Below are 25,654 nucleotides of genomic sequence, written 5' to 3'. Positions count from 1 at the left end.
ACATATAAAAAAACCATCTGGGCCTAGGAAGGCTTAAATCAAGCTCTCTGGTGAAGGGAGAATGTCAAAGCCTCTCTCCCCCATGCCTTACTTGCAAATTAAGTTAAAGCAAACATCTCAAGCCCTTTTAAAAGGCCTATCTATTTCCTCACATATTTACAGAATGTTTTACTTTCTGGAATGCCCAGCTATTTGAATCTGCTGGAAGGAAAGGACGCAACTCGCTTGTCCCTTTGAAAAACAGCATGGAGGTGGCTCTTCCTGGTAACTCCCTAAAGATTGTTCATTTGTGGGAGTTCATTTGTGGTTAACCTCCGGGAAGTGGAAGAGGGGTGCATGAGACATATTAATACAACAGTCAGTTCGGAAGAAGTGGGAGCAACTCTTTATCTCGGGCCAGTAAAGGCAGGGCTGAGCTGTGCCTGTTTCCCGCTTCGGAAGCTAGCTGCTTTTTTTTTTCTGGAAATGAGACAGAAAAAACCCCCAGAGAGGGCTGTTTGCAAGCTTCTCTGCGGCTCCGCAATGAGAAGTTTCATCACAAGAGACCAGCTTGCCTAGAAGACAAAGGAGGCAAGGACTCTTGCACCTTTAAAAGAAGTGCAGAAGAGGGAATTTCAGCCGCCACGCAACTATTAAAGGTGCAGGAGCAACGCAGGTCCTCTTTTGAATTGGGGCACCTGAACACTGTCTTGCCCTCCCTCCCACTTGTACCTTTGCCACGGAGAGGTACCTGCAGGAGAATGTTGGGTGTATTTTCGGAGTCGAGAGTGGATTTCATGCTCTTTATTCAGCTCATAGTTTTGAGGAGGAGTGGAAGTTCCCCCAGAATGTCTGCTTTATATACATTATTTACACAGTGGGAACCATGTGATTGGCTAATTCCGGGATTCTCCTGTAGGCCAATCAGGTTGCGGATTCACTTCCACCTGGAGCTGGATTGGGTGGCTACTGTGGTCCAATCAGACTGCTGCATTCTGGATCCTTTTGTTCTAGGACCAATCAGGCTGCTGCCTTTTGGATCCTATTCAACTCAGTACATAACACCCAGGTTCCTGCCTCTGTTCATAATGCAGTTTGGTGCTGAGTGCCCAGGCTGAGCTGAGTCTGCACATACTAGCATCCAACAATCATACCATCTGCATAGGCAGACTGTGTGTTGAGCAGTACACCTTAGGTACATTCACAAGTAAATGTACCTGAGCATGGAAGAGCTGACCTGTACAAATCAACAAGTGTACCCTCTCTCATGCAAACACTTGTACATGTGCAGAGACCCTGTGTTCAATGTAATGTGTGAACAAGGCTTTTTGATGTGGCTGAGTCATGTCCACCCCCTTTCCTTCTTTCAAAAATAAAGCCTTGGGGATGCTGGTGGTTTTGTGAAGCCTGGAGCAGCATGGGAACGATGCCACAACTGGCTTCACATATTCTCTGTCCTTGGGTGGAGTAGCGGATCCCCTTCCTCACCTGAGCAGGGAGGGCAGAAGAGCTCTTTGAACTCAATGTATCAAGGGGGCTAGATGGCCAGATGCAAAAAGGTTCAAGAAAGGGCAACCAAAACGATCAAGGATATGGAAGGACTCCCCTGTGAGGAAAGGGTGCAACATTTGGGACTTCTTAAAGCTATGGTTTTCCCAGTACTGTAGTGATGTATGGAAGTGAGAGCTGGACCATAAAGAAGGTTGATCGCTGAAGAATGGATGCTTTTGAATTGTGGTGCTGGAGGAGACTCTTGAGAGTCCCATGGACTGCAAGAAGATCAAATCTCTCCATCCTTAAGGAAATCAGCCCTGAGTGCCCACTGGAAGGACAAATCCTGAAGCTGAGGCTCCAAGACTTTGGCCACCTCATGAGAAGAGAAGACTCCCTGGAAAAGACCCTGATGTTGGGAAAGATGGAGGGCACAAGGAGAAGGGGACAACAGAGGACGAGATGGTGGGACAGTGTTCTCGAAGCTACAAGCATGAGTCTGACCAAACTGCGGGAGGCAGTGGAAGACAGGAGTGCCTGGCATGCTCTGGTCCAGGGGGTCATGAAGAATCAGATGTGACTAAATGACTAAATAACAACAACAAGCTTAGAGAAAAGGCAAGAAAGAAGCAACCTGAGAGAAGGTTATAAAATTATGCTTGGAATCTGTGGGCAGAAAAAAGCTTTCCTCCCTCTGCCACAACACCAGGATTTGTGGACATCCCGCAAAGCTAAATGTTGAAAGATTCAAGGCAATGGCAAAGAAAGTACTTCTTTATGCAGCATGGAGGTAACTATGGAACTTGCAATGATGGCCACCCATTTAAAGGTAAAGGAACCCCTGACTGTTAGGTCCAGTTGTGGACGACTCTGGGGTTGCACGCTCATCTCGCTCTATAGGCCGAGGGAGCCGGCGTTTGTCCTCAGACAGCTTCCAGGTCATGTGGCCAGAATGACTAAGCGGCTTCTGGCGAACCAGAGCAGCGCACGGAAACGCCGTTTACCTTCCCGCTGGAGTGGTACCTATTGATCTACTTGCACTTTGAGATTCTTTCAAACTGCTAGATTGACAGGATCAAGGACCGAGCAACGGGAGCTCACCCCGTTGTGGGGATTCGAACCATCGACCTTCTGATCGGCACGTCCGAGGCTCTGTGGTTTAACCCACAGCACCACCCGCGTCCCATTTGGCCACCCATTTGGAGGACTCTAAAAGAGGACTGATTCATGGAGGACAAGGCGTTCAGCATCTGCTAGGCATGATGGCTCTCTTCTGCTTCCACAACTGGAGGCAGTAATTCTGGGAGCCGCAGGAGGGGAGACTTGTGGTCAAGTCCTGCTTGCTCGCTTCCCACAGGCATCTGGTTGGCCACAGTGGGAACAGGATGCTGGGCTACGTGGTCTATGGGCCTGATCCAGCAGGGCTGTTCTGGTGGTCTTGTGTTTTTAAAATCAGCCACGGATCTTGCACCTTTCAATAGGTATCGCTTGCATGACAACGTGCAGCTACTGAAATTCCCTTGCCTGCACAACTATGAAAGGCACAGAAGCCCTGTGTGAGTTGGCCTCTGGCCACAAGGGTGGCGTGCGATTTCAAATCACACCCCACCACACACATTACTTTACAAAAACCCCAGGGAACAATGCTGTGTTATGACCCAGGAAACGCAGCTTCACTTCGGGTCATGAGGCTTCCATTTAAGTTTATATTATGTTTACTAAAGACGTTGGTAGCCTAGCTTTTATCACGAAATCTCAGGGTGGGGAACAATAAAACGTACTTTTTATTGTAAATCAAGTAAATCAATAAAAATACTTAACTGAGGTTCTGCCTGCCTTAACATAAATCTTGGCTACGGCCATGGTGCAATCAGTTAATAACTGAGCTAATACTCCAGTTTCAATCCTTCAAAGCCAGTGGAACACCTCCCCCAAAAAACATACACACACAAACAAAAGCAGATATTTTAATAATAATAATAATAATAATAATAATAATAATAATAATAATAATATTTTATTTATACCCCGCCCTCCCCAGCCAAGACCGGGCTCAGGGCAGCTGACACTGAAATATAAATACAGTAAAAACATTAAACAAAAAACCAGTTGATTAAAATATAAAATGCAGTTTAAAATGCAGCCTCGTTTTAGTGGTAGCCTATAGATCAAAGCCATAAGGGGAGAAAACGTCAAATATTCACCGGGGCCAACTATCCATACTGGTCCTACCTGGGCCAGCAAAAGAGCTGAGGGAAAATTTATATACAAAATCCCATATGAGGGGTTCCATCAAAATAAATAAGTGGGGGGGGGGTTTAGACTGAGTCCAGCCCAAAGGCCAGGCGGAATAGCTCCGTCTTGCAGGCCCTGTGGAAAGATGTCAAATCCTGCCGGGCCCTGGTCTCCTGAAGTAGGGTGTTCCACCAGGCCGGGGCCAGAGCTGAAAAGGCCCTGGCTCTGGTTGAGGCCAATCTGACCTCCTTGGGGCTTGGGACTTCCAAAGTGTTGTTATTTGCGTAGGTACAAGCATCCTAGGCCATGAGGGGCTTTAAAGGTCAAAACCAGCACCTTAAACCTGACCCTGTACTCCACCGGGAGCCAGTGCAGCTGGTAAAGCACTGGATGAATGTGATCTCGCAGCAAGGACCCCGTAAGGAGTCTTGCTGCGGCATTCTGCACCCACTGGAGTTTCTGAGTCAGTCTCAAGGGCAGCCCCGCGTAGAGCGAATTACAGGAATCAAGCCTGGAGGTGACCATTGCGTGGACCATCACTGTGGCCAGATAGGGCCGGGAAAGGTAAGGGACCAACTGCTTAATATGGCGGAGATGGAAAAGGGCCGCCTTTGCTGTGGCTGCAACCTGCGCCTCCATGGAGAGGGAGGCATCGAAGGTTACAGTGGTGCCTCGCAAGACGAAATTAATTCGTTCCACGAGTTTTTTCGTCTAGCGAATTTTTCGTCTTGCGAAGCACGGTGTCGGAAAAGTTTTGGAAAAGCTTCAAAAATCGCCAAAAACAAAAAAGGCTACCACACCGCGTTCTATGAGTTGCCCCTCGAAGTCAAGTCACAACTGTATTAACGGTGTTAAGAAAAAGGAAACAAACTTGCAAAAAACGCAAGACGTATTCGTCTTGCAGAGCAAGCCCATAGGGAAATTCGTCTTGCGAAGCAGCTCAAAAACCGCAAAACCCTTTCGTCTAGCGAGTTTTTCGTCTTGCGAGGCACCACTGTACATTAAAGTTAATGAAACACCAAGGCTAGGATGGGGAGGTGCAATTATTGGCCAACACATTGTCTACTCATGATCCCAATTTCTATGACTCCTTTTGGGTCCCTCCAGGCATCCTTTTGACTGTGTATTCGTGACAATTCATGAGCAGTGACAGATTTACATATAAGCTAAACAAATTCAAGCTTAGGACCCCACTCTCTTGGGGCCCTCCAAAAAATTAAAGGAAAAAAACTAGATGTACATTTCCAAAATATAAGATAAAAAACAAATAAAATAAAACCTACATACAGCAACAGTGTTGTGTAGGCTCCTATTTGTTATGTGCAAATGGCTTTAGATACCTATTAGGTCCATAAATTACCATATAGCATATATTCAACACAAAAACAGCGACCATTTGTTGTTGACAAAGGACAGCTGGACATATAAAGGGCCCCATTACCTTCAGGGGCTCAGGGCCTCATCAAACCTAAAAACGGCTCTGTTCAAGAGGCTATCAAGACTTTAGTATGTGATCCTGCTTTCGATACGTTTCATGCCTGCAAAAGTTTTGGGGAGGACACATTTCTTTGTTTCTAGTCAGTACATATCCTGTAATTTCCTGCTGCAATCTCACGATGTTTCGTTCTGCAAATGTTTGAGGTACCACTTTTGTTGCGCTACAGCCTTTTCCAAACAGCAATAAGTGGCAGCACTGAGGAAGTACAATGGACGCTTGGGTTGCGAACGTGATCCGTGCGGGAAGCACATCCGCAACCCGCAGCACCCGCAACCCGCAGCGCCGCATCTGCGCACATGTGGGTTGCGATTTGGCACTTCTGCACATGCGCAAAATGTGGTTTAGCACTTCTGCGCATGCACAAGCGCCAAAACCTGGAAGTAACCCATTCTGGTACTTCCGGGTTCGGCGTGGTGCGCAACCCGAAATTGCGCATCCCGAAGCGTCTGTAACCCGAGGTATGACTGTATCACGGAACAACTAATTAAGCAGAATCAATCCACCACTAATTCTACTGCTTCCAGAACATGGCCTCATCCACGCTGTAAATGTAAATCAGTATCATACCCCTTTAAACAGCCGTGGCTCACCTCTAAGTATCCTGGGAAGTGTAGTTTGCTTAGCTTGTTAGGAGACGCACACACCCCTCATTCCCTCTAAGGGCTACAATTTCCCAGCCTTGGACAACCCCTCTAGAAGGATACCATCAGTGGCATAGTGCGGGTTGCCAGCACCTGGGGCCATGCTGAGGGGCCGGACTTTTCTGTCCAGATTTTCAATTTCTGAAATATGGCAACCCTATCATGGGGAGGGAGGGAAAGAGAGTACACATGCCCTTTTCTTTTTTAAAAAACCAAAACTCTGGGAAGTATTCATCCAGCCATCTGCCTTCCTAGCTGCAGCCCCTATATAGTTTGCATTTTTAACATTGTTGTTGTTGTTTAGTTGTTTAGTCGTGTCCGCCTCTTTGTGACCCCCTGGACCAGAGCACGCCAGGCACTCCTGTCTTCCACTGCCTCCCGCAGTTGGGTCAGACTCATGCTGGTAGCTTCGAGGACACAGTCCCACCATCTCGTCCTCTGTCGTCCCCTTCTCCTTGTGCCCTCCATCTTTCCCAACATCATGGTCTTTTCCAGGGAGTCTTCTCTTCTCATGAGGTGGCCAAAGTCTTCAGGATCTGTCCTTCCAGTGAGCACTCAGGGCTGATTTCCTTCAGAATGGAGAGGTTTGATCTTCTTGCAGTCCATGGGACTCTCAAGAGTCTCCTCCAGCACCAGAATTCAAAAGCATCAATTCTTCAGCGATCAGCCTTCTTTGTGGTCCAGCTCTCACTTCCATACATCACTACCGGGAAAACCATAGCTTTAACTATACGGACCTTTGTTGGCAAGGTGATGTCTTTGCTTTTTAAGATGCTGTCTAGGTTTGTCATTGCTTTTCGCTGCAAATTGCTCAGGTGAGCGTTCATTTTCTCAGTTGAGGGATATTTAAAAACCCAAAAGAACAACTATGCAACAAGGCAGGCTGGATGCCTGATCTCTACTGAGTATGGAAGCAGATGTGTCATGTAAGATTAGTTCTGAGGATCTGATCAAAGACTTTACTGTTAGAAAAAGTAGGATTTCCCCCCCAAATATAAATAAAGTGGAAGTATACAAAAATTCATCTTACTTTTCTATCTTGCTGTAGGTTTTGTTTCATTTCGAAAAATAAAATTTTATTTTATGGTTTTTTATTGTTTATATTTTGAATTAGATATATACAGGGGCACCAACATCTTTTAAGTACTTAGGGTCTCTAAAGGTCTTAATCCAGCCTTGCATTGATAGCCTTATCCTCTGTGGTTGTTGGACTTCTCACCACTGGCCCTGCTGGCTAGAGCTGATGGGCAATGCAGTCTAAGAACATATGGAAGGCTACAAGTTCCCCATCACCAATGCAAAGGTTGACCACCCGTTCCACCACTGGAGGCTCTACATTAAAGGGTGTCTACTTAGTCTTCAGATGCCCCACCAGTTCCAGGCTGCTTCTACTATAGGGAGCTAGAGGTTCCTGAAAACCTTGTTCATGCCTGCTTGCTGCCATCTCTTCAAAATGAGGTCAAGTGCTACATCCATGCCTGTGAAGTGTGTGCTAGGACCAAGATACTAGGCTCTACTCCAGCCACTGTCTGACCCTCAGAGGATCAGAAATCTCATTTCACTACATTGTCAAATTCCCATCTTCATAAGCTGACATTGTGATCTTAGCTGGGGTGTTGCTAGCCAAGATAACTCATATAAACTCAAGCCATATTCTACCAGGATCATCCAGATGTTTACCAATCAATAGCTCTACCTTCATGGGCTTCCAGATAATGTACAGTACTCTCAGACAGAGGTTCATTTCTCATTCTTAAAAGGTGTTCCTGGAGCTTCTGAAAATATGAGTGTGCCTGTGGATAGCACACCAGCAGGTGGAATAGATAAGTCAGATCCTGGAATAATACCTCTTCTGCTCTCTTAGCTATCGCCAGAATGTCTTGCAACTTGTGGAATCTACATATTACAATACGCCAACATACCTTCTGCATGATGTTCCTGTTGTTCTTGCCGCTGTCTGATGAATGGAGCTCCACTCTTCAGGAATTTATCTTGCTGCCTTATGGCAGCTAATCAGAGAGTGGGCTGGGGGATCCCGACTTGCCTCTATGGCAAAAATGCCTCAGGGCCCCACAGAACAATGGGTTCACCCACACTGACTGCCCCATCATTTCTAGGCACAGGTCCAAGAGGCTTTTCTTTTGTCACACTGCTTTCCCAGGAAAACCCAAACTTTATTTTCAATGTTAATCACATTTTCAACAAAGGTCTGTATAGTTAAAGCTATGGTTTTCCCAGTAGTGATGCATGGAAGTGAGAGCTGGACCATAAAGAAGGCTGATCGCCAAAGAATTGGTGCTTTTGAATTCTGGTGCTGGAGGAGACTCTTGAGAGTCCCATGGACTGCAAGAAGATTCAACCTCTCCATTCTGAAGGAAATCAGCCCTGAGGGCTCACTGGAAGGACAGATCCTGAAGCTGAGGGTCCAAGACTTTGGCCACCTCATGAGAAGAGAAGACTCCCTGGAAAAGACCCTGATGTTGGGAAAGATGGAGGGCACAAGGAGAAGGGGATGACAGAGGACGAGATGGCTGGACAGTGTTCTCGAAGCTACCAGCATGAGTTTGACCAAACTGCAGGAGGCAGTGGAAGACAGGAGGGCCTGGCATTCTCTGGACCAGGGGGTCACGAAGAGTCAGGCATGACTAAACGACTAAACAACAACAATCACGTTTTCTGCAGATTGGCATTTGTCCCGATTCAGCAATAAGCAGTGAGTTTGGGAAAGTGGCGATGGAAAGCAAAAACCTCCAGGACCCACGTCTTGAAATCACAGAACAAATGAAGAAACCACAAGACAACGGGAAGTGTGGATGGGTTCTCCATTTCATTCTGCACATTCTGTAAGGCCTTACAGGAATTTATAGTGTGGGGTTATCAGGAGCCAGAGGCCATGAAGTCCCATTTCCCCTTTTCTACTGACCCAGATTGAAAAACTAGAATACAAGGATACATGAAGGAACTCTGAAGTTCTGGGGAACTTTTTTTTTTTAAAAAGGAAAAAGTCGCTAGGTTTGCAGTTTCCCCTTTTTGCAACATGCCAGCTGCTCAGTTTCTATATTGCTGATAAGGTTCCTAGGTGCCTAAGTTGGACAGTCAAGAAACTGATTACAGCAAAGGGGGGAATGGGGGTACAATGTCTCTCCATTGGCCAATGCTCAGTGATCAGTTTCGCTTGGATCTGCCTCTGCTCTATTTCGACCCCATCCAGAAATTGCAAGAACTTAGAATAGAATAAAATAGAATAGAATCAGAGAGTTGGAAGAGACCACAAGGGCCATCGAGTCCAACCCCCTGCCAAGCAGGAAACACCATCAGAGCACTCCTGACATATGGTTGTCAAGCCTCTGCTTAAAGACCTCCAAAGAAGGAGACTCCACCACACTCCTTGGCAGCAAATTCCACTGTCAAGTTGGCAAATTTCACTGTCGAGTTGGCAAAGTTGGCAGATTCCAACTTGATGAGTTAAGAACCAATGGGTGCCTGAGCAGGCTTGTTTTCCTCTACCCTGCCCATCGCTTTGTCCTTTTATGTTATGTGTTTTAGATTTCAAAGTCCGAAGGCAGTCGTTAGGCAGTCTAACACAGTGGTTCTCAACTCAAGCGCTGCACCACAGTCATGTGGCAGGAGCGGACCGCAATTGTGGCAGGAACATTCGAGGACAATCAAAGAAACATTTAAACATTTCAGTGCAATATAGTATAGTATCAAAATATTATTTTAATTAGCAGAATGTTGAGAGATGTCTTCTCAAAATGAGAGCAGAAGCATCAAGTGATACAGATGCAAACACACCTCTCAGTGAGCATGTATGCATTCCTAAGGTACACGATTTTTCGACTGACTTGCCTAAGATCCAGGACAAAGTGCCGCCTTTCAGAAATTCCCCCCAGTCTACCTTTGAAATCCTGGTAATGTCCAAGAAAATCCGGACGTATGACAGCCCTAACATATGTAGGAGACTCGTTTAATAATAATAATAATAATAATAATAATAATAATAATAATAATTTATTATTTCTACTCCACCCATCTGGCTGGGACTCCCCAGCCACTCTGGGCAGCTTCCAACAGAAGGGTAAAAATACATTAAAACATCAGTTATTAAAAACTACCCAAAACAGGGCTGCCTTCAGATGTCAGATAGTTGTTGATTTCCTTGACATCCGATGGGAGGGCGTTCCACAGGGAGGGCGCCACTACCGAGAAGGCCCTCTGCCTGGTTCCCTTTAACCTCACTTCTCGCAGTGAGGGAACCGCCAGAAGGCCCTTGGAGCTGGACTTCAGTGTCTGGGCTGAGCAATGGGGGTGGAGACGCTCCTTCAGGTGTACTAGGCCGAGGCCGTTTATATTATAAACTTTATTCTATTATATTACAAACATATTATATTATATTGTATTGTATTATATTATATTATATACATATGATAATACTATATTATACATAATATTATATATTATGTAGCTGCCTTGTTTTATACTTCCTGGATGTCCTATGATCGAATTATAAAGTAGCTGTGTTCAGTGTTATAAATCAAACACTACTAGTTGTTTCTTATTGTTTTCCAGTGTATTACTTATCAATAAAAAGTTTAGTGTGGCACAAGCAAATTTTTATTCTGAGTGTGGCCCAGAGAAAAAAATTGAGAACCACTGGTCTAACATAAGCCAGGACAGATTGTAATAAATGCTTAACATATGATACGGACCGAGGGGGGGGGTACCTATTTCCCCCTTCTTCTTTACTGTCCGAGGCGATGACCTCAAGGGTACCACCGCACACCCACCCTCGAACCCCCTTCACCGTTGCACAAGCACCACACGTTTCCCAGACCTTTTCCTGAGCGAAATAAGCTCGAATATATATATATTCCCTATCCTTTCCTATGCCTATCTGCGCTCCATACTTAGAATGAGTAGACCGAGTGTTTCCCTTCTCCGCTTATTCCTATGGCCGCGCTTTGGCCAATCACAGCCATGCATTCGTCCTGCAGGAGCTAGCTCAGGGAGCTCTTGCACGCCTCATTTAACCTCCTGACGAGCTGCTGACGGCCCCCCACGGCGAGAACAATAGAACCGAAACTCCCGACCTCGTAAAACTGTCAAACCCTTGTTACAATGTATCCATTTCTACAAGAATGGATACATTCTGCTTCCGCTTTTGATCTAGGCTACGGGACGGACTGAAAGTCATCAGAACCTTTCAAAATTCATATAAAATCAACCACAGCTCCAATTTTCTTGCTCTTGGTGTCATTCGACTCAGTTTCCCCAGGACTCCATGATGTTGGCCGACTCCATAATCCTCGAGACGGCAAGTCACGTACACAGGAACTCCTTAATCCTGTCAGATCGCTCTGCCCAGCCCGTCCCCCGGGCAATACCAGGTGGCAGACAGCGCATATCAGTAACCCATTGTCCCACCGCCACCGGTACTCATGAAATGTATATTTGTGTATGACCCTCGCTCTGCATATTCCCCCTCCCTTTCCTCAAATGTAAATTAGTCTAACCCCACCTTTTCTCTGACATATTCATGACGTGTGTAATGTATTCATGATGTAACCCATGAAACCCAACCTTCCCATAATGTATTCATGACGTTCCGCGCACTGTGTTATGGGACTTGGTGGGAACTTTTAAAAGTTTATGTCGCCCCATTCTCGGGGTTCAATCTCGCCTTGAACCTGTTGCGCAATAAACTTGGATCTTCGCATTTTGCTCCTGCGTCCGGCTGAGCTTCCTTTTCTTCCGCTAGAATCCACGGACTTGGTCCGATTGGCTGGGTGGCAGGGTAGATACGCACCCAGATTTTCCGTAACAGCTTGGCGCCCAACGTGGGGCGGGCGGTTCTCCCGGGTTGCTGACCGGAGGCCCCGAATTCTTCAGCCGGCTGCGGGCCAATTTGCCCGAGAAGACCCTTTTGGACCTCCGGCCATCTCCCGGGCGGTAATCGGAAGCCCCAGGAGTTCAGCCGGGGAGCAAAAGGGATCCAGCCGGCTCATTCATCGATCCCGGGATCGGATCGACGGGAAGACGCGTGAGTATAGGAAAATCCAGTGCACTGGTGGGAAAGGGGTGGAAGTCTCCTGGCAACTGAATTCTCTGCCCTCCTCTCTATCGCTCCTTCTTGCCTTTCTCTTGGTCCGGTTAGTGAGAGAGACCGTGGACCGCCGCTCAACCCGAAAGGGGGGTTCTGAGCTCTATCTCTTTTCCTTAAAATCTCCAGCCAGCCGCACCAATTGGGAGCCCGAAAGTAAGACGGAGAGACCCGACTTGAAAGATAGCCGACTCCCCGCAACGGGCATCCCAGTTGAAAGCAAGGGGTTGGAGCTCTTTTTCCGAACTTCCCGAGCGCCCTCACCGAGGGGGCAGGAAGGGGTCTGGCTTTACTATCACCAATCCCAGCCGCACCGGTCGGTGCCACGTAACACGTGTATCGTGCGTGAGCCCGCTTCCGAAAGCAAGGGGGATTTCCTATTCGAATTCTATCCAGGGATTACCCGACCTGGCACCGCACGGCGCGGGCGTCCAGTAAGGCCCCTTTTCCTGAGAGTGTGACGATAGGTAGGAGGTTGCCAGGAGAGATTGCCCATGAGGAATTGGGCGGGAACCGGCAGAGTGGAAAAGGAACCCCAGGTTAAAGGAAAGTAAGGGAATAGACTATAAGGAACCAGGTAGATAGAGCTCTTAAAAACCCCACTAAAGAAGTTGCTTAGCAGCTAAAGACCCCTCTTTACTATATATCCTCGCAGTAGGCATACCAATTCCCTAGGTATACCAATCCTTACCGACCCTCTTTCTTTCTTTCTTCTTTCCTGTCTAGACACGCGTGAGTTAAAATGGGTACCCAGACTTCCAAACACGAGCGGGCTCACTCTGGGAGGAAGGCTTCTGGAAAGCCATCCCGATCTCAGAAAGACCCTGACTCCCCTCTCCAATTTGTTATTACGTATTGGAAGTCAATCCCTGGCCACAAACTATTATCAAAACAAAAGTTAGAGGACCTCTGTTCTGAAATCTGGCCCGCCAGTACTGCCTCTTCCAAGCCAGAATTGCGCTGGCCCCCGGGAGGCTCGTTTAATGAAGATCGTATGAACCATTTAAAGAAACATTTAATGGAAGAAAAACCCCGTCAATTGGAATATTGGGCTACCTTTGAGATCGTAAAGGGATTACTCCAAGCCTCAAAGGGAACTACTTCTTATCAACTGCCTATACTAAATCCTGGACGGCAGCCCATGCCCCCCCCATATGACGGACACCTCGCGGATGACGATGTGCAACAAGCTCTGGTCCCCTTTTACTATAGGAGACCAACACCGCCTGCCCCTAGCGACAGCTCAAATAGTGACGAGGAGACGGGGGATGAAGGGGCACAAGGGAACGAGAACAAAGTAATTACGAGACAACAGGCTAAAAGAGACCAAGCTAAGACCAAAATCTTCCCCACCCCACTGCCCCATAATACCGTTGAAGATCCCGTCCAAACTAGAAAGAAGCCTCTCCCCTCAGCACCACAGGAGCCCACAGTAGAACCCCTAGGTCAAAGCGCGGAGGCCCCGGGAACTTCTGACCAAGTGAGCTCAACCGTAACCTCTACTGCGGTCCAAATGCCTCTAAGAGCTTTGCCGATACCGCCTCTTCAACCCGACGGACCTCCGCGAATGGTTTATACACATCACCCCTTTTATACCTCCGACCTTGTAACTTGGTCGAACCAGATGCCCTCCCTGAGGGACGACCCTGACAAATGCCACCGGCAAATTAGTGCCATCTTCTCCACCCACAATCCCACCTGGCCAGATGTCCATGTCCTTTTAAATGCCCTTTTCAACGAGGCAGAAAAAGCAGACATCCTAACCAAGGCTGGAGAAGCAATAGAATTGCCAGATTACCAGAGGGGACGGCCCCAAGGGTTGGAGGCTCTATCAGCCCAGTGCCTCCGTGTGGAACCCTCATGGGACTACAATACCGCAAACGGAATCTGGTGCCTGAATCTATTTAAGAAGGCCATTCTGGACGGCGTAAAGGCGGCCGGACAACGCACCGTTAATTGGACCAAGGTCCAGACAGTAATGCAGGGACCGAATGAGCACCCGTCCGATTATTACACCAGATTAGTCTCGGCCATTAAGACTTGGGGGGGAATAGATCCTGAAAATTCCCAACATGAGGTGATAGTAAAAGGTTTCTTCAAAGATCAAGCCTGTCCAGACATTAGGAAAGCCTTGAACCTTCAAATTGGATACGATGGGAAAAGCATTAGTGAGATTTTGTCCATCGCAAAGTCCGTCTACAACTCCCGAGATGAGAGAAAAAGGAAGGAAAACAAGCCCGAGATCGAGCAAATTTTAGCTTTAAGTATGGATAGTAACCATGACCCTTACCGAGGTAGAGGCTTCAACCGAGGCAAGGGGGTCCGGGGAGGAGGACCACCCAATCCTAACAGACAATGGGGACCGACTACCGGATGCTACTACTGCGGGGAGGAAGGACATATAAAAAGATTCTGCCCCTACCTTAACACACCACCTTACGGAGGGCAGGATTCTAAGCCGCTCCCCGCTCGAACCAACCGTCCTCCATTCCCCTCGCAGCCTAATCTAACCCAGGGGTATACAATCCAACAACCAACGACCTACACTCCGCACACTCCTCATACAATTCAACAACCAACGACCTACACTCCGCACACTCCTCCAAATCCAATTCCTCAGACCCAGCGACCCCAACCGGGCCCACGGATTCAAATGCCAGCCATAAACCCGCCTCCCAACCCTTGGACCAATGCTACTACTTCTCCCTTGCACCCCCCAAATCAGCCACCACCGGATGACCAAGACACTTATTGACAACTAGAAGGGGATCCCACTCCTGCCCAAAACATTTGCCCCATACTAGCGCTGTCACCTGAGGATCCCGTTTGCACTATCGAAATCGACGGCCATCCTTACCAATGCCTACTAGATACAGGAGCCACATATTCCACCTTAACCGACAGCCACTTACAACCGGGAACAGTAACGAAAAAAGTAATGGGACTGGATGGGATACCCCGTACTTGCCCACTCTCGCAGCCAGCTAAAGTCACCCTCGGACCACTACTAGCGGAACACACCTTCCTTTTAACCAGCAGCCCAATAAACCTCCTCGGTAGAGACCTCCTTTGCAAGCTAAATGCCACCATAAAATGTTCTGCAGATGGCATCTATTTATATATGCCCGAGGACTCCGTCCCCACATTCCAAGGCATAATACAGGAAGCTAAGTCGGATCGCCAATTCCCGGAACTCCCTCCAGAATTAGACGAGTTACCTCCATCCCTATGGGGAACGGAATCAACCTCGGTGGGACTCTTAATTTCAGCCACCCCAGTTAAAATTATTTACCGGACCGATCTACCCTTCCCTTGTACCAAACAATACCCCTTACCCAAGGAGGCCATCGAAGGATTGACCCCAATGATTGAAGATTTCCTTGAAAATGGGATCCTAGTTCCATGTGCTTCACCCTGTAATACCCCAGTGCTCCCAGTAAAAAAGCCCTCAGCAGAAGGAGCCCCAATCCGATACCGATTCGTTCAGGACTTAAGACTGGTAAACCAATTCGTCATACCTCGCCACCCAGTGGTGGGCAACCCAAATTCTCTACTGAATGCCATTCCGGCAGAAACAACTTGGTACTCCGCTGCGGACTTGTGCTCCGCCTTCTTTAGTATACCTTTAGATCCCGCCAGTCAATTCCTCTTTGCCTTTACCTGGGGACCCAGTCAACTAACGTGGACAAGGCTGCCCCAAGGCTATGTAGAATCGCCCGCAATTTTCTCTGCGGTGCTACATCAAGATTTAGAAGATATACGTTTGCCTGCTAACTCCGCCCTCCTTCTTTATGTAGACGACCTCTTATTGTGTTCTACCAGCGAGGAGGCATGTAAAGCAGACACAAAACACCTCCTGTCCGAGTTAGCGAAGAAGGGACATAAAGTGTCTCCCAAGAAGCTACAATATTGCAAGCAGGAAGTAAAGTACCTCGGGCACATCCTAGGAGTAGGCACCCGAAGTTTAGCCACTGACAGGATAGAAGCCGTCACTAAAATTCCACTCCCAAAAACTAAGCGCCAGCTACGCGGCTTCCTTGGGATGGCTGGCTTTTGCCGAGCATGGATTGCCGGCTACAGCGAAATCACAAAGCCTTTAACTATCATGACCCGCCAAGACCACCCAGACACACTGATCTGGGAAGAGGAAGCCTATAAATCCTTCGAAAGACTAAAACGGGAACTAAGATCTGCCCCTGCTTTAGGACTGCCCGACTATCGCATCCCCTTTAACCTATTCATTCACGAACAAATGGGGGTAGCCTCAGGCGTCCTGACTCAAACTTTTCGTGATCAGGAGAGACCAGTAGCTTATTACAGCCTACAGCTGGATAACACTGCGAAAGGTGCAGTAAGTTGCCTCCGTGCCATCGCTGCGGCAGCCATCCTACTTGAAAAAGCCCAAGAAACAGTACTCGGACATGAAATAACTATTCATGTACCCCACTCCGTCTCCACCCTTCTCACCCTGAGGGGCTGCCATCATTTCTCAAATTCCCGCTTAAACCGCTACGAAGCCCTACTACTAACACCATCTAATGTCACCATCAAACGAGTCAATTCCCTCAACCCGGCCACCTTATTACCCCTTCCCGACGATGGCACTCCACACCATGACTGCGCCACCATAGTTCGCCAAGCTGAGAAGCCTCGTGAGGATCTAGATCACCTCCCCTTAGAGAACCCGGACCTAATCCTCTATACCGACGGTAGCTCAAAAGTCGTCAATGGGGAAAGAAAGAGTGGGTATGCTGTTGTCTCCGATTTTGAAGTCCTAGAATCCAACCCAATTAATTCACAATACAGCGCCCAGGCCGCAGAATTGATTGCACTTATACGCGCGTGCGAAATCAGTGAGGGAAAGAAAGTCACTATTTATACAGACAGCAAATATTGCTTCGGTCTAGTCCACACGACCGGCCAAATATGGCTCCAGAGGGGCTTCCTCACTGCCGCTGGCTCCCAAATTTCTCATGCAGCCCTTGTAGAAAGATTACTAACCGCCATTCACCTGCCCACGGTCATAGCCGTCGTCCACTGCAAAGCACACACCAAAGGGAAGGACTCTGTCTCAAAGGGCAACCGACGGGCTGATAGGGCAGCCCAACAGGCCGCCCTTCGCCCCCCCGACAATGAAACCGAATTCCAAGCCTTGCAATTCCCGGCAGACATAGATCCCACTCAATTATACCAATCCGCTTTAGAAGAAGAAAAAACTAGATGGAAGTCCATAGGCGCCACCGAGCAAAATGGTATGTGGATCCTCCCTGATGGCAGAGCCGTCCTTCCAAAGGCCTGGACTCCAAAATTAGTGAGGATCCTTCACCAACAGACACATTGGGGAAAAGAGAGACTAATAGAACATGTCAAAAGGTCCTGGTATGCCCCGGGGATAGCAGCCGCAGCCACAGCAGCTTCAAAAAACTGCGTCGTCTGCAGTAACTTCAACCCCAAACGTCAGCCCAGGAAACCCCCGGGAGCCAGACCATGGGCCTTTGTCCCCTTCGAAAGCCTACAGCTAGACTTTATTGACCTACCTCAATGCCAAGGCTTCAAACACGCCTTAATCATAATAGACCAATTCTCTTCCTGGGTAGAAGGATTTCCCTGTAAAAAGGCCACCGCCACAGTAGTCGCTAGGGCCCTCCTACAGGAAATTATTCCCAGGTTCGGTGTACCCCGCCGTTTAGACAGTGATAGAGGGACCCATTTCACCGCGGATGTAGTCCAAATCGTGGCCAAGACCCTCCAAATAAAATGGGATCTGCACACTCCGTACCATCCGCAATCTTCCGGCCAAGTAGAACGCATGAATCAAGAAATAAAAATACAGCTAGGAAAACTGTGCAAGCTCACTGGACTAAAATGGGTAAATGCGCTCCCACTAGTCCTTCATAATATACGCAGCGCTCCAACCGGACCCCTGAAGCTTTCCCCTTTTGAACTCCTATTCGGGAGACCCCCTCCCGTTTACAATACTCTGTTTCCCCTCTCTGAACTTGAGGTGGGGGAAGCAGAGCTCACTAATTATGTCATTCAGCTCCAGATTCAACTCCAGCGCCTCCACCAGTACGCGGCCGTTGAAGGACAGAACCTACCCATCGATGTCCAAGCCCATTCCTTCCACCCAGGAGATTGGATCCTCGTTAAAGTCTACCAAAAACAACCCCTTCAGCCTTCCTGGGAAGGTCCTTACCAGGTACTCCTGACCTCACCGACCGCCGTAAAAGTAGGAGAGAAAAGTGCATGGTTGCACCACACGAGGTGCAAAACATCACCGCCACCCCAAGAGACGTTCGAAAGCTTCGGGGAAGATTATACCTACACAACCCCACCTCCCTCGCCGGCCACCTATATCGACGACGAGGAGGAACAGACCGGACCAGCAGATCGGGGCCAAGATCGGGCTCAACAGACCGGACCAGCAGATCGGGGCCAAGATCGGGCTCAACAGACTGGACCAGCAGATCGGGGCCAAGATCGGGCTCAACAGACCGGACCGGATACCACGACATCCAACTGGACATCTGAGATCATTCCGGACACAAACGCCCTCAAGTTACGTCTCAAACGCTCCGAGAGCCTCATTTGACAGCTTCGTTTGACAGCTTCCTACGTCACCGCTTCTTCTGACAGCTTCGTTTGACAGCTTCCTACGTCACCGCTTCTTCTGACAGCTTCGTTTGACAGCTTCCTACGTCACCGCTTCCTCTGACAGCTTCGTAACACATAAAATATTCATTGTGAGAGCTGTTTAGTTAGCTTTGACCCCCCCTCCCATCTTCTTCCCACCTCTATAACTCTCCTTTGTCTGCATTCTGTAGGTTTAAGAATTTAGCAACAGGAAAACAACTTGAAAGTAGGAGAAAGGAAGGTGTTTGGTATGCAGAATGAGAAGGGGATGGAACGAAACTCTTCCTCTGCCTCTATCACCCACTAAACCTTGGGTACTTGCGGGTTGGCTGGCAATCAGGGGTTAGGGGAAAGAATTCTTCACATGCTCAGAGGCAGATTGCTCTCAAGCAACTGAAGTTGTGGGAGCTCAATGGGTGCCAATGGTGATGGAACAGAGGTGATCACTGGTGCCAAAAAGAGGTTCGGAGGATCAGCACTGACCTAAATTCAGCTCCAGTAGGGAGAGGTTTGCAGCAGGAGGGGACCTGGATTGGAAGAGCTGAAAGGCCAGTTTGGTAGGACTCCTCCAGGCAATGTTGTCTCGTGGTTAAGAGTGTTGGACTAGGATCTGGGAGAGACCAGGGTTCGAATTCCCACTCAGCCATGAAACTCAGTGGATGACCTTGGGGTCCAGTCACTGCCTCTCAGCCTAACCTGCCTCCCAGGATAGTAATGGGGAGGGGGGTGAACTATGTACCCCACCTTGAGCTCCTTGGGAAAAGGTGGGATATAAATTCAATAAACAGATAAATATTTGCTTTTATATTACTCGCTCTCTTACCAGAGTGACCCAAAGTGATGTAACAAACACCATGTGAACAGATAAAAACCAGCGTCAATGAACGCAGCCAAGAACAAACCTAGAAACCACACCTGTACAGATAACAGCCAGGGCCTTACAGATCCTTCCTCACTAAAAGATGCCACAAGTACTAGAAAAGATTCTAATGGAGGTCCAAAAGCCAGAGTTAAAAATGCAAGTTTTGGCCTGGCGCCTAAAAGTAGATAAAGGTAGTGCCATGGGATCCACCCTGGCAAGACTTTTCCACAAACAGGGAGCCGACACTGAAAAGGTCCATAATTACTGAGCAAACATAATTACTGGGCTCTGTTGTGAGAGGCCGGCTCCATCAGGCACGTCTTGTGGCAGTATTGGGTCAATACAGGGGAAAGTGCTTAGAAATCTGTGTACAGGTAGGTAGCCGTGTTGGTCTGCCATAGTCAAAACAAAACAAAACAAATAAAATAATAAAATAATTCCTTCCAGTAGCACCTTAGAGACCAACTAAGTTTGTTATTGGTATGCGCTTCCATGTGCATGCACACTTCTTCCCACTATATATAAGGGTCTGGCGACTTCTGTTTCTGTGTATCTGAAGAAGTGTGCATGCACACAAAAGCTCATACCAAAAACAAACTTAGTTGGTCTCTAAGGTGCTACTGGAAGGAATTTTTAAATGATTTTATTTTATTTTATTTAGAAATCTGTGTTTTGATTTTTCCTCTTCCCTCCAAGTCTCTTTTCCCCTTGTGTCATGTTATTCCAGGTGAAGGCAGGGACTGTCCTGTTACCAAATGTCGCTCTGGAAGCCCCTCTTAGCTGAAGAGCCCAGTGCAAATGCAATCCATCCATCCATCAACAATAACTTGTGTCTAGCATATGCTGTGTTAGCTCATATTCAGTCTTTTCTGAGTATTGATCCCACACTCATCACATATATTGGGACGAGCTTTCTGACGGTAAGAGCTGCATGACAGTGCAGTGGACTCCCTTGGAAAGTGGAGGATTCCCCTTCACTGGGGAGGTTTATTAAGCAGAATTCTGTAGCTGTGGTTCCTGCATTGCCAGGGGTTGGACTAGATGACCCTTGGGGTCCCTTCCAACTCTACCATTCTATTATACATCTTGATTTGCTCAAGTGGTCCTTACACATATTCCTGCTCACCTTTTGCTCACCCTACACTTTCCAGTGCCTCTCTCCATCGCTTCCCAAACTGCAAAAAGCCTGTTCCTTTTTTAAAAAAAGGTTGCAGTGGGGTTGCAGAGCACTTTTGCCACTTTTGCACAGACTTGAATCCCTCCTTTAAAGCAGTAGCAGCCTGGAGAAGAGCCTGAGACTGAACAAGATGGGGGTTTTGAGCTCTACCTCTGGCTGTTTTCATTTCCCACTGAGGTTACCCAGGGTCAGTTTCTCAACCCACCAGGGGTTGCAAAGAAAGGAGGTATTTGAGGGGTGAGGAGTGAAAGTCAGAGGACCTTAGATATTCAGGCCAAGTCCACCCACGTGCCCCGTGTGGCCGAAGGGCCTGGAGGCCTCACACCAGCCTCAGCCAGAGCCCTTAAAATATTTCCAACTGCAGGATATAATTCCATGGCTGGAAGCCTCAAGTCACTCACCTCAGGCGCATGCTTGACACTCAAGCTCAGACCTTTTAATTACCGACCGGGGGGGGGGGCACACCCAGTACAGCTGCTTCCACCACCAGCAGGAGACCCTGCTTTGGGGCGCTTTGCCTGGTTGCCTCCAGAGCTGGCCCTGAGCACCCAAAGAAACAAGCACAGCCCTCTGCCCCCTAAGGGCTTCACGTACCGTTTCCCAAAGGAAGTTCACTGCAGCACATTCATCTGACATCTTAAAAGTATTTCGCTCTCAGAAATAGTTCAGAAACATCATAGCCATCTGTAACGAGCTGCCAGAATTATAATTTGTCTGAACTGGAAAAACCATACGGCACCCTCAACTGATTTGCAGTTATCTGAAGTTCAGGTGATGATCGATAGCATTAATTTAACAAGTCTTATGAGAGAGAGGGAAGGCAGGTGGTAAGGCTGTAGAAAAATGGGGTTTGTTTCTCCTCCGTTAGGAATGCAAGGCTTCGGGTTTCAATCTATGGATTGCTTGTAAATGCCATACAGTTATTTGTAAATTATTATAACTTTTTTTTTTAATTAGAAGGGCTTAGTATCTTACAGAAGGACATAACAGAAAGAAATAGAAGCAATATTTAGGGGCTGAAAATAATTATATATAAATTATATACCTTGTACTGTATACTGAGTTGCAAATTTAAAAAATCCTTAATATATCAATGTCAAATCTGTTTAATCTTTTTAATGTTTCTATCTTTTCTTTTCTTTTCTTTTCCCTTGTGGGTAAAGCTTTAATACACACACACACACACACACACACACACACACACATGCCCACTGGTTTTGATTATCATATGAAAGAGCAACAATGGAAAATGTGAATTATAAAAGCTTTGTAAGTTACTTAAGCACATGCCGGAACTTCCACAACACGCCCACATGTCTGTGCTCTGGAACCTGGTGCCTTCCAGATGTTTTGGACTACAACTCCCAGTTGTCTCAGCCAGCAGTCTGGATCTGATGGGAATTGTAGTCCCAGGGCACCAGGTGAAGGAGGGGTCACCTAAATGGATGCGCTACCTCCTCTGAGCCCGGTCTCGAGTCCACACAACTAAGCCAGGCACCTCACAGAAGCAAGCCCAGCTTCTGCCTGTGTCTTTGCCAGATATTCATGCTACAAGATGCCCTGGAGACTCTTGCTTCCTAATTCAGGATGTGTTCCGCAGCGGAACTCTTCTGTAGCAAAGACCTGGTTCCAATCAAATTCCCATCCCGAAAAACGCGAGGGGGAAGAAATGCTGGATCAGACCAACCCTTCCCCCACCCGCAGCCCGGTACGTATCCTGTTTCTGGCAATGGTCAGCCAGACACCTCTGAGAAGCCTATGGAAACAAAGTCCATTCCCTCCTGCTCACCCTAGGAATCTGGCTAGCAGAGGGAGGGAGGGTGTCATCCTTGCCTTTTGCAGACCAACAACTGCAGCTCTCTCACAGCCACCCAGGAATGATCAGTGCCACTGACCTCAGAGACCTCAGGGCGCACATTTGTGCCTAGTCTCTCTCTCTCTCTGTCTCTCACCCACACTGCCCAGGTCTCACTGCCACAAGCTGCTTGCTGCAAAAGCTTGCAGGTGTTCTTGGTGGTGGTGGTGGTGATGGTGGAAGAGTTTCCCTACCTGTGCTGAGGCTTCCAGGGCTGGCACCAAGGAGCATCACCAAGGGAAGGGCGCAGCACAGCCCTGCAAAGTCAGAAAAAGAAGGAAGCTGGTTAGTGGTGGGAGTGAGGATGAAGAATCCTTGGGCGGTTGGAGGGGGAAAGAGGGGGCAGCGGCAGCAGCAGCAGGGAGCGGCCAGGCGCTTGGCCAGGACTTACAGTACATTGCAAGAGGAGAGAGCCTCCAGGCACGGTAAATCCAGCAGGCAGAGATAGCTGTGCCTTTTCCTGCCTGCCGTGGGCTCCAAAGGCAGCCCGGCAAAGTCCCCGCCCCGTGGGACGCTCCTCCTTCTGATTCTTGCCTCTGCGTGCATTTGCACAGGCTGTGCCGGTGGGCTTTTGAGTTCTTCTTTGGAGAAGTAAAGAATTCCTGACGTAGCACGTAGTTAAACTGTGGAACTCCCTCGCAAAGGAGATAGTGATGGCCACCACCTTTAAAAGAGGACTGGACAAATTCATGGATGATGAAGGCAATCAGTGGCCTCTGCTTCCACGCTCAGAGGCATAATGCTTCTGAACACCAGTTCCTGAGAGCTCTTGTGCCTGGATCCTACCTACAGGCCCCCCACAGGCATCTTTCTTACTTGGATGCTGGACTACAGGGGTCATTGGCCTCCTCCTGGAGACTCTTCTAGTGTTCCTAGGATGGGGGTCTTTTTGCAAGTCTTTGAGTGTGACACATGAGCTGCCCAGAAGCTGGAAGGGGAAAGCTGATGAGTTTTCTTGTATTCTGCGGTGGCATAGGTCAGTGGCGTAGCGTGGGTTGTCAGCACCCGGGGCAAGGCAAGTAATTTGCGCCCCCTAGCCCGTGGATTTGCGCCCCCTAACCCTAACCCCCAGGTGTTGCGCCCGGTGCGGCCGGGGCCCCCCCTGCACCCCCCACGCTACGCCACTGGCATAGGTGACAACTCCCGAGCACCCAAAAAATTCCCCAAGTGGCCAGGCATCCACAAATTTCGGTGCCAGGGCCATCCACGCTGCATGTCACCCACAGCCCTGGGCACCCACGGCCGCGGAGCCAAGCTGACACTCCTGATGGTGACCTAGTGTTTTCACACACACACACACACACACACACACCAAGCAAGCCAACTTTCACAACTTTGCTGTCACCTCTACGAAAGTGAGCAGTTGCTTCTGCCCTCTTCCCTTGCATCTGCTTAGGATTATATAAACTGTCTCATTTCAAAGCAGTTACAGCGGTGCAACAGTTAGACCAGTGGTTCTCAAACTTTTTTCTCTGGGCCACACTTTCAGAATAAAAACTTACATATGCCACACCATTTATTTATTGATAAGAAATACAATGGGAAACAAAAAGAAACTACTCCCGGCCATGATTGATTTATAACACAGAAAACGACCACTTTATAACACGATTATGGGACATCCAGAAAGTATAAAACAAGGCAGCTGCATAAAGACACAAATCACTCCCAAAATATAATATTGATTGTCCTTTATTGGGAAGGCCTGACCCTCAGACTCCAGGATGTAAAAGGCAAACAAGGGCTCTCCACACTTCCCCTAAAAACCATGAGTCTGAGTCGTGTTTCCCTTGCCCCACTCCTTTCTCATGGAACACCTGCTCTTTAGCGTCAAATTGGAACAAATGAGAATCTGTGGAATATCCAATTGCCATTTGCTCCAATGGAGCCCTAAAGAGTGGTCCCCTCCCCCGAAGGGAAAGCAGTGGGACAAAAGCGTACATAGCCCTAAGAAGAAAGTGGGTAGTGAAACGTTTTCCTCCCTCTCTCGAAACACTATACGGTAATTCATGGGCATCCATGGAAGCAGAATGCCAGCGATCTTCTTATATCCTTATGCATATGCACCTGAACATTGGCACCTTGGCCACGGAGGCCACAGTCTTAGGGTAGGGTGGGTAACCTTTTTAGACACCCACAGGGCTCTTTCCTGCATGCCAGAGCACCAGCGCCACACAAGCCTGGGACACAGAGGAAACTGAAAGTTTCCGCAGCACAGCCAGTGCTATTTTTTGAAAGAGGTTCTAAATTAAGCCTGGGTGTGTGTGTGTGTTGTGTGGGCAGCTGCTGTGCAGGGCTACAAATGCAACTCTTAAAAGAGTTTCAGGCAGGGACCTTTCCCAGTCCTACCTAGAGATGCAGAGGACTGAACCCAGGGGTTCTGAGGTGTGTTATCTAGGAGAATCTCACGCAGCTTCCTGGGCCCCACAGACAGCTTGGGGCAAAAGCAGGCGGCACTCACCCTCCCCCATCTGTCATCAAATCAGCAGCTGTATTGCAACAGGTCTTCACAAGGCCTCCCTTGACTGACTCAGTCTTGCGACTCGCCTGGGCAAGGTCCAAAAGTTTCCAAGCCCCCTCCTGTTTTCGCTTATGGTGAGGCTTATTCCAGGGGTGGGAGCCCCATGGGGGCCTTGAAGATACTACTGGTCTCCCACCAGCCTGGAGCCACTGCCTGAATCTGATGGGAATTAGGAGTCCAACATATGTTGGTCATCCCCCAAGAGAGAACATACGAAGATCCCTGCCCACATTATCTGCACAACAACCCTGTGAGGCAGTCTGAGAGTGAGTCTCGAACACTGGTCTTGAAAGACCTACACTGGCTCCCAGTACTTTTCCGAGTACAATTCAAAGTGTTGGTGCTGACCTTTAAAGCCCTAAATGACCTCAGTCCAGTATATCTGAAGGAGCGTCTCCACCCCCATCATTCTGCCCGGACACCTGGATCCACCTCCAGGGGCCTTCTGGCGGTTCCCTCACTGCAAGACGCCAAGTTACAGGGAACCAGGCAGAGGGCCTTCTTGGTAGTGGCACCTGCTCTGTGTAACACCCTCCCATGAGACGTCAAAGAGATAAACAACTACCTGACATTTAGAAGACATCTGAAGGCAGCCCTGTTTAGGGAAGCTTTTAATGTTTAATAGGTTATTGTATTTTAGTGTTTTGTTGGAAGCCAGCCAG

At 48.2% G+C, this 25,654-nt stretch overlaps 1 protein-coding gene across 1 annotated transcript in view; it reads right to left on the bottom strand.

Annotated features, from left to right (window-relative positions):
* The window catches only part of PTGS1 (prostaglandin-endoperoxide synthase 1), a 61,139-nt gene extending 38,179 nt beyond the window's left edge, over positions 1 to 22,960 (bottom strand). Inside the window, exons 1-2 of the mRNA XM_082208927.1 lie at positions 22,863 to 22,960; positions 22,666 to 22,728 (exon numbers count right to left, since the gene is read on the bottom strand). Of these exons, the coding sequence (XP_082065053.1) occupies positions 22,666 to 22,728; positions 22,863 to 22,869 (70 nt within the window). The 5' untranslated portion in view covers positions 22,870 to 22,960. The remainder of the gene's footprint in view (positions 1 to 22,665; positions 22,729 to 22,862) is intronic.
* Between the last annotated feature and the right edge of the window lie 2,694 nt (positions 22,961 to 25,654).

This window comes from Podarcis vaucheri (genome assembly GCF_965113315.1).
Source record: "Podarcis vaucheri genome assembly, chromosome: Z".
NCBI classification, from domain to species: Eukaryota; Metazoa; Chordata; class Lepidosauria; order Squamata; family Lacertidae; genus Podarcis; species Podarcis vaucheri.
The sequence above is the reverse complement of the archived record's forward strand: the minus strand, read 5'-3'. Positions and strand labels throughout refer to the sequence as shown.